Source organism: Acanthaster planci, linkage group LG02, assembly GCF_054643075.1.
Source record: "Acanthaster planci isolate LZ-2023a linkage group LG02, COTS_SCS, whole genome shotgun sequence".
Lineage (NCBI taxonomy): Eukaryota > Metazoa > Echinodermata > Asteroidea > Valvatida > Acanthasteridae > Acanthaster > Acanthaster planci.
The window spans coordinates 4425109-4439749 of record NC_141778.1 but is presented as its reverse complement, the minus strand read 5'-3'; the positions used below and the strand labels follow the sequence as shown (position 1 = coordinate 4439749).

At 39.7% G+C, this 14641-nt stretch overlaps 1 protein-coding gene and 1 long non-coding RNA gene across 3 annotated transcripts in view; one reads left to right on the top strand and one right to left on the bottom strand.

The window, feature by feature from the left end:
* The first annotated feature begins 15 nt into the window (after positions 1 to 15).
* Positions 16 to 14641, top strand: part of LOC110975283 (gamma-2-syntrophin-like) — a 64907-nt gene continuing 50281 nt past the window's right edge. Inside the window, exons 1-2 of one of the 2 annotated variants that reach the window (XM_022227627.2) lie at positions 16 to 139; positions 4967 to 5160. In XM_022227627.2, coding sequence (XP_022083319.1) covers positions 5152 to 5160 — 9 coding nt within the window. In that variant the 5' untranslated portion in view covers positions 16 to 139; positions 4967 to 5151. Of the gene's footprint in view, positions 140 to 4966; positions 5161 to 10191; positions 10306 to 14641 lie in introns of those variants that run through there. The other variant, XM_022227628.2, reaches the window with a different exon arrangement.
* On the bottom strand, positions 11815 to 13945 carry LOC147799806 (uncharacterized). Its single transcript, XR_015424223.1, has 2 exons — positions 13082 to 13945; positions 11815 to 12484 (listed from the first exon to the last, which is right to left on the bottom strand). It is a non-coding gene; the product is annotated as an uncharacterized LOC147799806 (long non-coding RNA).

Here is a 14641-nt window from a genome sequence, read left to right as displayed (position 1 = left end):
ATGTTGCAGAATTAGATGGATACCTAAATACTGCAACTTTTCTTCCATTCGCATAACACAAAGCAGACAGTGTACCGGACAAAATTTATCTCATCCAAAAATGACAGCCAAATCAAGTGGAAAGCCGCAATAAATGAAGGTAAAATGCTCCTTTTTCGATTAACTAACTTGGAAATTAAAACGTTCAACCAACAGTTAATATTGTCATTGCGCTTTGCAACATTTATGTGTGTAGAATGGGTTGTGTCAAATTTAGTGCTTGGCCGCGCCAAAGCATGATAAGGCAAAAGCCATGGCATGTTCGCACTTGCCGTACGCCCGGGCCGTTGAGCGCGAGCGACCCCTATGGCTGCGTAACGAGAAACATCAGTTTAACTTATTACCTCCCAAATTAACAATGGATGTTAAGTATAACCTTGACGATGTCACTGCTCCGTTATGTCTGTGTGACTTGAGGTATTATTTTCATGGGGTCGTAGGGCCTAACAATGAGTTTTTGAATCCAGTTTTAAGTTTTTGCGGTGAAGACCCGGTAGGCCTACATCATCGGTACATGTACCTGATATTAATACAAAGTCGCTTTTCCATCACTCACTACTCAGATTGAAAACAACTGTGAGGTACCTATACTACCTCTTAAAAATGGTCTCACGGTCGGCACGACGTCACTATGAACATTTAACACTCATGACACACGGTAAAGGGGCAAATTTACCCTTCGCCCAGAACTTACATGACTTAAATGTAAGTTCCTTGATGTCTGACCGCGAGAATACAGCTTAAACGTGTAAACGTCCAACCCTTACCACTGTGTCATTGAAAACTTGACATGTAAACACAAAAACTGTATACAATCTATGTCCTTGCTCGAGTATGAATGTAAATAGTTGACACAAAGTTCCAGTGATGAATCCATGGTATTCCTTCGATATGACCAAGCAGTAAAGTGTGCCAAAAATTAGATTATAGTTTACAGGCATTGTTTAAATTAAAAATGAACACAAGATTGCATCAGTCAAAAAGTCAAATTTCTAGAAGGGGCAGTTTCATTTAAAGATTGGGAAAATCTGTAAATGGATTTAGAACTTTTTTGTTTTTTTAACGTTTAAACGTAAATGTTTGCCATTTTGTTTAGAATTTAGAAACATCTCGCGTGGTACCCCAACTAGGCTGAGACTTATATGTGCAAAATCGTAGTCACCCTTCTATTCTACCATTACATCTTGTACATGTACATATTCAGGCCTCGAAATAGTACTAGCCCAGCGTACAAATTCTAGCTAAAAATGCTCCGGGCTAACTAAACTTGGTTCCTTGGTTGTCCGCTGGGCTAGTGAAAAATTCAAAATAAGCCTACCTGTTAAAACTTGGAGCAAAATAAATACATGTATTCAATAGAAATCAATCTTTTGATATAAATATCAGAAAGTAGGCAAAAAGTGACAATTTTTGCCTAATGTAACTTGTAAGCAACCCAAATGAGGGGAAAGATGGAGCAAAGAGGTGATTTTGTTCCCAACTCCGTTACCAGTGACTCAAGCGATGTTTAACTAACATTCATGCCCGTTTGTTTATACCATCAGCCTTTTATTTTCCGAAATGTCAAATTCTTTATTGGTGAGCTGAAAACAAATTTTGGTTTTTTTTATTTTTTATATAAGGGCTAGTAAACCTCTAAACGGGCTAGTAAAATATCCAGTTAACTAGTCCAGTGGGCTAGCCAGGAAAAATAGTTAGCGCAAGGCCTGATATTGAAAAATGACAAGAGGCAAACAAGTAGCAGTACACATGGTATAATGTAGGTCAAAGGGCACCTACATTTACATTGTACACTATTCTGCACATGAACAAAAAGACTCGGGGTACCGTCATCATGACTGTGTGAGATAACTATGACTTAGGCTGCATCCGAATCTCTTGTCTAGAGCTAGGTCTAGGTCTTCGCTCCATTGGAAATGCGTGGAGATGCGCAGACAATAGACCTAGCCGTAGCTCTGGAAGCCCATTTCGGACACAGCCTAAGCCTAAGCCTGTAAACAGGGCTGTCTGTCCATGCTGGGCCCTGACTTGGGATGTTGGAAATGCAGGCGACTTCTGTCTTTCCAATGTCATTTGACTGCCGCTAGGTTTTATGAGCTGAAATTTCGCCAGGATGCTCACTACTGACCTCTCAGATTATGTGCACGGTATTATTTGCAGAATTTTGTCTCCTAAAGAGTCATTCATGCATGGAATGCCTTCCTGCAGGCAGTAGTGAATGCAAAAACAGTGTCAACATTGAAGAGAGAGAGGAATTCTCATTGAAAGAAGGAAATGATAGGATATTTGAAGTCACAGAAACCATGCCTAGTTTGTCACACTGTATAGCTTACATACATGTTGAAATCATTTTTTCTAAATCTATTGTGTCAATGTGAAAGAAGGTATACCATGTAAGTGAAGTGTGTGTGAATATGTCTGCTGCTTTCGACAACTCGAATTTATGTCTTTGTTCGCTTATTACCACATATTACGTATGCTCGTCTAAACAAATAACACCATCACAGGTAAGCGCGGAGAAGAAATCAAACATGCTGTAAACTTTCTTGTCAAATGTTACATCAGTTTTAGATGGTGCCTGCAATCTACACTTACCATTGTGCACGCTGGGACCAGTACCAACGATAGCATCGCTAAACTTTCTGGCAGTCAAATTCTGCCTTCGTTTTTTGTTGAGCTCCACGAGGGCTCTGTGTTTTTCATTAATACATGTAGTCTTTAAATTTTATTTTTCACCAGGGTATTTTAACCTCGTGCATGACCGGTCACCTACATTGTATTCAGAGGAATATCCACAAAGTGTTAAAACTTCTATACATGTATCTGACAGCTACGTGTACATGTACCAGTACAGTATAAACACTTCATAACAAGTACTGTACATGTACATTGTACACGTACATAGCAACATGTTTAATGCGATGACTATTGCACGGTTCCATCTACTCCTTTCGAAACCTCACACAGTGCTTTACACCATTAAAAGGGGGGTCATCGAGAATAGCCAGTGAAACAACTCGGATTCATCCGCATGTATCGGTATGTACAGTACATACGGTACACGTGTATGTGTACATGTACATACGAGTAGCGTTTTGGTCATGCTTCAAAGAATTGTGTATCATGTGTCATCATGTACATGTACTTGTATGTACGTGCATAAGCAGAAGTTCTTATTAGTCAGAAACACTTGGCTGTCACGCATACAGGCTACATGTACACTAGGTACAGGTACACGTATATGTTGACTTGCCGGTGAGCTCACCCGATATAGTGAGTGAACTTTTAAACTACATGTAGATGATTGTCACTCGTAACAAAAGCTTACAGCCAAGTGAATAAGAACAACTTACTTAATGTATACTGTACATGTATGTACTGTACGTACATGCACATGTATGTAGCTATAAATACCATCATTGTTTCCAAACGGGGAAGTAAAACTTTTGTTGCTGCCATGAATTTTCTCAGACACAATTTCTCTGCAACTTTTCTGAGAAAGGGATTAATGCTTGCGTATTGCTATACACATAAACAGCAGTGAATCAGCTAAGAAATGAAAATTCTGTCCAGCAAAATCTACATAAATGGAGGACTTTTTTGTGTACAAAGCCTGTGTACAAATAATGTAACACTGAGGCTTTCTTCCTGGGATGACATCACAGTGTTGCTCATGAATATGGAAATCTCATCAGCATAAAACCAAAAAGGCCCTTCGAAATAGTGAAACAAAACTTGAAAGTATAAGGTTAACTGAGGATTTTGAAGGTTTGCATTTTAAAAACAAATTGATTGAAGTTACCTTTTAACCCTAACCCTGGCCCTAACCTTCCCCATTCACGCAAAGTTAAACACCCATATGGGACTTTGTGCATGGAGGCTGTTGGACTTTGTTTTTCTGAGGTATGCCAAACCCAATGCAAAAGCCAGCTGTTATGGGCTTACCAGACCTATCCCCACAGAATTAAACACTTTACTACTGTTTAATTCTGTGTGGTTGGGGAAGGTTAGGGTTAAAGGTTTTCACAAGAAAAAAGTGATGATTTTTTTTATTTTCTAATCACCACAACATACATGTACTGTACATGTGTTTAGCTACCTGCTACCGGTGTCATTTCTTTTGGGAATCAAACAATAAATCTACCAAACCAATCTACCTCTTCCCAGTCCTCCTATAATAGAGCTTGATATTATGCTCACATGTCCAAGGGATTTTTGAAACAGTTGTTACCTTTGAACAAAGTAACCCTTACACATACAGTAGCCCAAATCCACTGAAATCCCTCATTGCTGTACATAACATCCAGGGGATGAAATCTTGCAAACTTTTGATCATGTTTGATATTTGATAAAACCTCTTGTACTAAGCTTTGTGTAATGCAAGGGATGGCTGGACTGAATTTTTGCACTCCTGCAACTTGGTGATGAGGGTTAATGTTATCCTACCTTTACATATGTACACTGTACATTACCGGCATTTAACATACATGTACATGTACGTTCATTTACATGTAAATGTATGAAAAAAAAACTGACAGCAGAAGATTGCTTTGTGTTTATAAGGTGAACCGAGAGATTGTTCTGACAAGTTTCATCCAAATCTGATTCGGTCACCTGGCGATGTTCTCAAAATTAACTTGATTGGCATAAAATTTGCTCTGTGATAATCTAGGACCATGAATTGTGTGCATAGTTGCGTAGTGCATACTGTTAGTGTAAGTTTTGCATTGTGAACATTGCTAGACATTTTCAAGTGCACTGTAAGCTTCTGTTCTCAACTTTTGCCTCCTTGAAATGAAGTTCTCCCTGACCTTTGATCCCAAATGCCCAGACTTCACCTTGAACAGCTCCCAAGGGGAAGCACCACAAACACGCCCTGAAATAATACACACTTTTGCCCGGTCAAATGGTGTCATCTTCCTCACAGATCTTGGAGAGGTCAGCGTTCATCATGTGACTTCACCACACCCTGGACTGGGGTTGTTTCAAGCCAGTGATATCACTGTTGTCTCGGTACAAGTTTGCAACTTGCCAATCAAGCATCCTTGCCCAAGTTGTGTTCTGGATGATCTCATTCGCCCATGTGTTCATATACTTCTTGACCAACCAGTCATGACAGAGGTAAGAATTCATTTGCCTCCCCTCCCCCTTCTCCATGGTCTCCTCCCCCCTCCCTGCCTCCTGTCTCCCCTCCCCTCCCCGATATGTATGAGTCCTGTACAGTTAAGTTTGTTTATTTTACAGTTTTGGGAAATTTGGCTTGCCCTGGACCTCAAGCAATTTGTCAACATGCGATTCCACTGTAACCTTTCTGGCAGGACACTGCCATATGATGCTCCTTGAAACACAATTATTATATCTGAAGGCAGGCTCTGGATGCAAAAAACCAATGTTTGGTTTCATTTTTGTGGGCTACCAATTCGTGAATAGTTGAGCTTTTTCTCCCAAAAGGCACTCTGTGAATTTGCACAGGTTTCAGAAAGCATGCTTTCACAGCCCAACTTGTGTACCGTACGAAAATAAGATGACTCCAAATGTTCTACTTGTTAATTGAGAAACTGGAATTCCATGTAAAAATGTCCCACTATGAATGAAATAAAAACAGGGGTGAGATTAGAGGAAAATAAAGTATCCAGGAAATAATCACCAGAGGTTTTAATCACTTTAAAGTTTGGATTACTTTGACATGTTTGAACTGCATGTACATGCACGTGTGTGAAAATGAAGGGGAAAACCAGTTCTTGTATTGTGTTACGGGTAAACTTTTATTCGCTAATTGAAAATAACAGCAACAACAAAGAAACAGGTACCAGTACATACATGTACTGTACATGTATCCTTACACAGCTATACTTGTTGGGTATTTCCTTTGTTCTCGTGTACAAAACTCCCACACAACACACAAAAAATTTCAAATCACTCCAATTTAAACCAAATTCACTTTTCCTGGGTTGAAATTTTGACCATACATGTATGTCCCTTGTATAAAAGACTTCAATTTGCGACGGATTTTTACCCATCAAAAATTTCCCCTTTTTGAGTTATTTCCAAATATCAGTGTCGTGAAATTCTTGTGGGGTACCAATTTTGGTACCCCACAAGGTAAAAACTGGCCTTGTGGGGTACTTCCCATTGTTCTGGTACCCCACAAGCCCCATGTACATGTATAAGCGCACTTGCATGTAAGCAGAAATGAGATTGCATCAGTGTAGCATTTTCACCCTGTGGCGTACATTGCACCACAATTGAAATTGATCGATCTGCCTGATTGCCAGGTCTATCATTAATTAGCTTTGTGTCTGTCAGGATACAGTTTAATTCATTTATTCACTCGTAAAATAAAGTATCACTGGAAAGTGGTGCTCAATCACAGTCACATTATAATGCAGCACTTGTAGTCCTACTTGTGCATGTACAGTATTACATGTATATCTGTACCATGCAATGTACAATGTACATGCGAATACTCGTAGGCATACATGTATACGTACATGTACTGTACATGTACATGGGTACATGTACATGTAGGTTAGACCATTCTTGCACTTGGGTTGCAGATGTATACATACATGTACATGTACATGTACGTACATGTTCATGGTAGTTGCACTGTGTGAATTTCACCAACCAGCTTCTTGATGGTGCCCTACATGTACATGTACCTCAAGGAAGGTGAAGTGTGATTTACTTTTCTATCTTATGTATGTATTTTGGTTAAGGACTCACCTCAAGTCCTTGAGAGTTCATTGCACTTGTACATGTACTTGTACAAACATTACACAACATGTACCAGTATGTACATGTACAATGTGCACATGTACTGTACATGTACATGGACAGGTACTTGTATCATCAGCAGTGTGGAGGCCTCTGTGAACAAAAGAGGTCCACATAATGCAAGTGGTGCAAACCTTGTGTGAATTGAGCCAAGTACACACAAGGTTAGCCCTTTTCTACCGGTAGTTCTGGAGGCATAACCAAAATATCTACAGTAGCTCAGACCAGTGTTCATGTTGATGTTGTATTTCAAGAATTTTTTTTCTCTCATCTGGAGTTTTTTTATCGACAGTACATGTACAAAATATACGTGTACATGTTGTACAGTACACGAAAACAAAGGAATGCCCATGCACACTCTGTGTACATGTACATGTCGTACCTACGGTACTTCAGGTAGATACATGTACATACATGTACATGTACCAGTGCAGGTACGTACATGTACATGTACCATCAGCAACATGTGTGCTACCCTCCCCCCACCTTGTGTGTGCCCTCAAAGGTGTCAGGTCAACTCGCCCCCTGACCGACTCGCCCCTTACCGACTCGCCCCTTTCCAACTCGCCCCCTGGTAAACTCGCCCCCTGACCGACTCGCCTCTTACCAACTCGCCTCCTGGCCGACTCGCCCCCTGGCCGACTCGCCCCCTGACCAAGTCGCCCCCTAGCCGACTCGCCCCTCGGAACGTCAAGCAAATATGGCCGGCCCAATGTATTAAAAAAAACCAAAAAAACAATGGTTCTAACCAACGACGCGACACGAACGACTCACGGACGGTGATGGATATTTGCACATCACCACTAATCACTTATTTATTCAAACGCTTCCTACGTCCACTGTCTGGTTAGGTTATTTGTACATCCAACATACCCTCAGGATCAACAACTTCGAACCCTCCGTCCCATTAATATTTGGGTACTTTGTGACTGTATCTTCTTGAAGTGACCCGATATCCAGTTAGTTAGTTAGTTATAGTGTTATTTTGCTAATTCACTCGACTGGGACCTCACATATACTGCGAAAATTGATTTAGGTTCTTGGATATACGCATTTTGTGTGATGTATAAAGTCATAGTGGTACATTGTACACTAATGTCAATTTTTAACGCCCCATTATCCTGTGAAGTTATCGGAACCTGAAAGTGTTTAGCGACCGTTACACCCTTTGTCATAAATCATGTCTCCTTAACACTTCCGTAGGTTTGCGTCGCCGGGCATTATGCCTAATATGTTCCATTTTTTTATCTGAAATAGTTCGCAAAGTTAATTAATATGGTAGGGTGTTGGTGTTGTGGCGCACGAAATCCTATAGACAATTCACAGGAAACACTGCGCCATGGCCCATACACACGATAGTAAATTAGTTTTACCAATATAAAAAAAAAATATTGTTACCCCCAATTTCACACGAAGGGAATATCCACCAAGCTTTAAACAATCTCAACTTTGAGTGCCAGCTGCAAACCCCAGAACCTATTTTTAAGGGCAGCAATCACTGAGTCCATCTCTGACTGATTGTATTTTTTTTAAATGGTGAATGGGCCAGCCATACGTGCTTGGCAAACTTAGGGGGCGAGTCGGTCAGGAAGCGAGTCGGTCAGGGGGCGAGCTGGTAAGAGGCGAGTCGGCCAGGGGGCGAGTTGACCTACAATCCCCTCAAATATGCCTAATAAATTGTGTAGTATACATGTACATATCAACATGTACATGTAGTACATGTATACATACATGTACATGTTCTGGTACATGTACATTTGGGTATGTACATGTATACAGGTAGATATGTCCAGTACATGTATGTGTTTATGGAAGGCCTACCAGTGTACTCCTACATGTACATGTCAAACTTACATGTATGCATGGGTACCTGTACATGTGAATGTACATGTCAAACTTATGCATGGGTACCTGTACATGTACATACGTTGTACCGTACATGTAGTACATGTACTTAGCATACATGTACTTTGTGTGTACTTTGTACAGTGTGCTCATGTACATGTAGCATACATTGTGTACTACCGGTAGTTTCCATTTGAATGGAGACACGTGAGGTATGGTGCCTGTAGACATTCACCGCGTTCAGGGGACAAGTTCTTTTGTTAGGGAAATTGGAAGCGAGTTGCGGGGATATTTTTGAGTCTCTACAACATTTCCGGTCCCCACAAAATACCGGTAGTTGAAACATCGAATGTACACTGTACATGTACAGATACATGTACATGTACAGTGTATGTCCCCACAACTACAGTACATTGTCTGGTGCTGGAGTTACATGTGCAACTACACATGTGCAGTACCTACAGTTGTATGTACATGTATACATGTACATGTATGTGTATCCAGGGAATGATAGTATGTATCCATAAGCATAATGTGTACATGTACACAGTGTATGTGTGCACTCCAGTTCACTGATTTCTTATCACTGAAAATAACAGCATATTATAGGTACCGGTACATGTATATAAAATTTATAAGCAGACTGGTCAGTTTTCAAAGCATCTTAATATGAAGGTCACATAAAAGGATATCACAAAAACTGCACTGGCCAATTGGTGCACTACAGAATCACTAGTAGTGGAAGCCACTTTTTGGAGGTCCATTAATGGGATGGGGCTTAATGGATCCACCTGTCAATGTCTGTGGCCTGATTGTCTTACATACAACTGCCCCTCCCTCCTCCCACTTGGAAAATCATTCTGCCACCACTAGTTGGAATACATACACGTAAATATACATGTTGGCTTGAAAGTGACCTGGACGCAGGACTTGACTTTGGCAAAATGAACTTGTGGCTGGAATTGGACTCCAGGATAAAATAACTTGCAACTCCACTTAATTATGGAAAAAACGGCTTGGTTACGGTCACTGAGAGAAATTCGTGCATCAGGCCAGCCCACTAGGGAGTCTATATTTAATTGGATGGATGACACCAGTCTAGACCTCTCTCTCCTGCTTCTTATCTTGCATATGATTTTTCTGTATCATGGACACGTAATCGTCACCGTGGCCATGTTGGCCAGGGTAATAGTATGCCAATACATGCACTTGAGCAGTTAAAAGTAAGCATGGTAAGTGTTAAGCCCATTTTATTTTCTGTTGGGTTGTGCAGTAAGAATCTTGACTTTAAATGGACTTGGCCTTGGCACATTTTGATAGTGCACATGTATCCTTTTTTGTACATGTACACTGTACATACATGTACCGGTATATACACGTACAGTGTTCATGTACATGTACCGGTAGGTTAGGATACCTACATGTACATAAAGAAGCGTGACTTCTGCACACGATAATAATTAAAGGCAGCAGATGGTGATTGGCTGTGTTGCCAAGGGTTAACGCACTATTAAGGTTATGCCAGGAAGCGTGTACATGTACAGATACACCGTCTTGCCATGCATGTGCCTATATCGGTATGGAGGAATGCGTTCTGTATCGTCATAATGGTTACAGCTGTGAGGACTGGAGCTTGCTAAAATGGTGAGTAATAGAGTGGTGTACAGTACATGCATCCGGTACAGCACCGATACATGTTCAGGCCTACATGTATTTGCATGGTGGTTGATAGAGTCAGTACATATACATGTACATTTACTGGTATTTATACATGTACCGTACATGTTCTTGTATCTAGCTGAGAAGCTGCTTATTTTTTTTAATGGAGAATGCGCTTGCTTTTGGTGGTTACTTTTTGCAAGAGCGATTTTGTTTACTGTTATTGCTAATATTCGATTGCTAACAAGTACATGTATCGGTATGTAAGTTTTAATCAGTCATTTTGACCACAGTCAACCATCATCATCATCGTGTGTGCAGATACATGTACATGTTGCGCCACTCCTCGTGCATGGAAGCTGATTCGATGATTGATTTAGACTTACATGTACAGTATGTACATGTAGGCCTACTGGGTCTCCTTGAGTTCAGAAATCTTGACTTGACAAATCTGGCAACTGTTTGTACACAGGCGAATCAGCTCATCTACCGTACATGTACAGAAACAGGTAGCAGCCAATCAAGTTGCTGGACTTAGTTTTTCATCATTCAGACAGGTCTCTGTTATAATGAACAAGTCTACAATGTACATGTACAAGTCTGACTTCTTTGATTGGTGGAAATGTCAAGTCGGACTACTTTGATTGGTGGAAATGTCAAGTCTGACTACGTACTTTGATTGGTGGAAATGTCAAGTCTGACTACGTACTTTGATTGGTGGAAATGTCAAGTCTGACTACTTTGATTGGTGGAAATGTCAAGTTTGACTACTTTCCTTTTAGGAAATGTCATGTCATATATGCAGTTATGAATACATGTAACTACATGTACGTGTGACTGACGGAGGATCTGATTGGCTTGTCCATCGAGTCAGACTTACTGACTGGTGACACATGTTTCAGCACAGTCTTTGACATTGGTGTGTGTAAGGACACAATACTGGCCAACAAAAATGGGACACATAGGTAAAAATTCAATCTAGTGAAAAGTGTTTAATTTACTTTTAAATTATGACAATGGACCACCTTCTATCAGAAAATAGCAATGGGAAGATAATCGGCCCAAGAAATTTTCTTCCGTGCAGTGCTTTCTGTAGAGGGGGGCCTCATAAGTTAACGTTGGTTACGGTGTCCACTTTGCAGTCAACCATGCAATAATAAAAGTCAAAGAAAAACAATGTGGAGTTGTATTGTTGTGGTTAAGCTTTTCCTCCTTTCTGAAAGTCATCTTTAAAAAAAATGTTAATTGTTACTAATTTTACGATATCTTAATAAGGTGGACACCGTAACTAACGTTAACAAGTGTACTTTTTCACACACAACAATTTTAAATGATTTGCAGTTTGATGACTTGAGGAAAACAGCTGGTTGCGAAGCTTGCAAGTACTTCAAAGAGGACATTATCATTGACAACCAAAGAACAGATACCCTCAATTTCAAAGATCTTTGTCCTGTAGTTTAACGTTAGTTACAAAAATGACACGGACACCAAAAATTTCGAATCAAAGCTAACATTTCATGTGACAAGTTTATTATGACTTGCTTTACTGGAGCCCTCAAGGTAGTTGCCTCACCTTCAGAAAATTGCCTATGTTACTATGTGCAGGTGTTAATACATGCACATGCTTTTTCATTACTTGGGAGCATCTCTGTGATCTACATATCTGATAAGCCACTTCAGCCTATTTTTAAATGCCCTACATGTATATGCATGCAAGAAGGTTGCACATGAGCTTCACAGAAGTTGAAATCTTTGACATTGTGAACTTAAGTACATGTATGTATATTTAAATGTGCACCATTTGCAACATTAAACAATTCTGAGGAACAAGTAAATTGAGTCAATGACTATTTTATTTTTCACTCTAATCTTGTTTCTTAAAAACTATATTTCATTATGGAGGCTATACACTGACGATCCCATCTGAAGAACATGGCACATCTCATTAAATGAATTTCAAATGCGACTACAACTATATCCCCTGGAGTGAGCTGGCGATCGGCAGGCTCTTGTGGGGTCCTGAAATTACAGAAATGGCAACAGGAATGGTTGAAATCGAATAATCTTTGATTTAATTACTACTAAAGCTTCTTTCACAAGGACATGTGAATCTACAGACATATAATCTGATCCAACCATTGAATCTTTTTCTCCTTTCTGGCTTCTGAAATAAGATAGAAGAAAAATAAAATTTAAATAGAACAATTTTTTAACATAACCGGCAGTGGCTTGATTTGTAGAAACATAAAAAAAAACTCTAACAAGACCCCAGGGGTTCCACAAAGGCAAGTTCCCCTATCTGTGTAAACATCACTTGCCTAGGTGTTACATCAACTTCGCTCCATTTACTTTTAATTCACTGCGAACTCGCCCCCATACTATTGGATGCCAAATGGGGCGACTTTTAATACGAATGGGGCGAAGTCGAAAGTGCCGGTGTGTAACGAACGTGAAACACTGATGATTTCTTGAACTTGGCAAGGCTATTCTTTAAGTTTGTTCATTTTTGTGATGGACTTTAGCTTAAAAAGTGTAAATTATTTGTCGTTTTGCGATTTCAAGCGGGACTTCAGATGTTTACTATTTTTTTCTTCCGTTCGTTAAACATGGACACGATTCACACGAAACCATCCAAGCGGTCCGCGACAAAGCCCAAAAATCACCCACTGACTATCCATTAAAATCTTCCCTTTTACAATGCCATCTGACCTCTTTTCACAAAAAAATACAGAAAATAAAATCTATTTAAGTTGATACAAACCTTTTGGCTGCTCTTTTTCCGGATATTGGCTGCTCTTTTCCTGATTGTTGGAGGGAAAGCTGTCGCGCGCAGCAACTTTCTCCGTTCGTTACACAGAGACGCGAAAGCGGCGCGCGGTGGACACCGTGCTTAAAATAGCTTTATCTCGGAAAAGACGTAATCGAGCCTAAAACACTTGACCTTTAGGTCATCCATGCAGGGTACCATTGCACGTGTACGACCACTAGTCAGACTGCGTTGATCACCAGTTAAAACATGTGGACATTTTACGTTAGTTACAAAATGGACACGAAAATTATCGCGATCGATATGCTGATGTTTTCTCATCCTCGAGGGTAATTATGGTCTAGCACACATTTTACACGATGTTTATTAAGCTCATTTCGAATAAAAATGGCTTTTACAGGTCAGGGTGAGGCTTGTAAATGATGATTCTGGCCCTTTTCGTCATGGTATGGTGTGGTGGACACGATGTGAAACGAACGTTAACGCAGGTTCAGCTGCCATTTTGGAGCGTGGATTTATTTATTTTTTTTTTTGTAAAGGGCCAAAATATTACTTCATTGCTTAACTCAAAAAATATGACCATTGTGATAAAATACGTGAGCTATAAGTAAAGTAGTTGAGTTCATTAAATTTTGTTCAAGCAATGTCCCATTTTTGGGCGCCATTTTGAACTAAAATTTGCTCTTCAACGTGAATAAAAATTATAGACTCGCATTTACACTGAATTATTTATCTTTATTTATCTCTCAAATACATGTACAACTATAATCTCAAGCAAACATAGCTTGAAAATGGTTACATCATCTGATAAATTAAAGTTCATTTTTTGCATCATGAAAGTTGGCCAGTATTGTGACCTTACACGTGTATCAAATGAAGTCATTTATGTATGAAGTTATGTATGTGAGTGGCCAAGCATGACGACTGGTACTGGAACTGTACGTTATGCGAAGGGATGGCTGACTGGGAAAGAGCAACGTATACAGTATGTATACATGTACATTAAAGTGTAGCTGCAACTAATTTTTCTTTGACACAATTTTTCTGCATCTTTGTACTTTTCGTCAATGTATGAAAACCCTTACACTCCTGTTTGGTTAAATGCGTCGAAAACTGCACACTTTTAAACAATCAAAATTATCCGTGTTTCCTCGGACAACTCAGGAAGCTGTTGCAGTGAGTCATCTAAGGAAGACGTTTTTTAGTGCACACAGGTATTTCTGTTCAAATTGTGTCCAGAATTTACTAACTGAAACATTTCTGAGAGAGGGATGATGGTTTATTATTCCTATGCTCATAAAAAACAATGAATCAGCAAAGAAGGGAAAACTTAGTCCAGGAAAATCTGCAAAAACGCTGGACTTGTTTGTGCACTAACAAATGGGACATTGAGGCTTCTTCCTGAGATGACATCACAGTTTTGCTCATGAATATGGAAAATTCATTAGCATAAAAACCAAAAAGGCATTGAAAATACCCTTTGAAATAGTGAAACCAAAGTTAAAAATAAGGTTTACTGAGGCACAAAGGTGCATCTTACAGGTTTGTAATCAA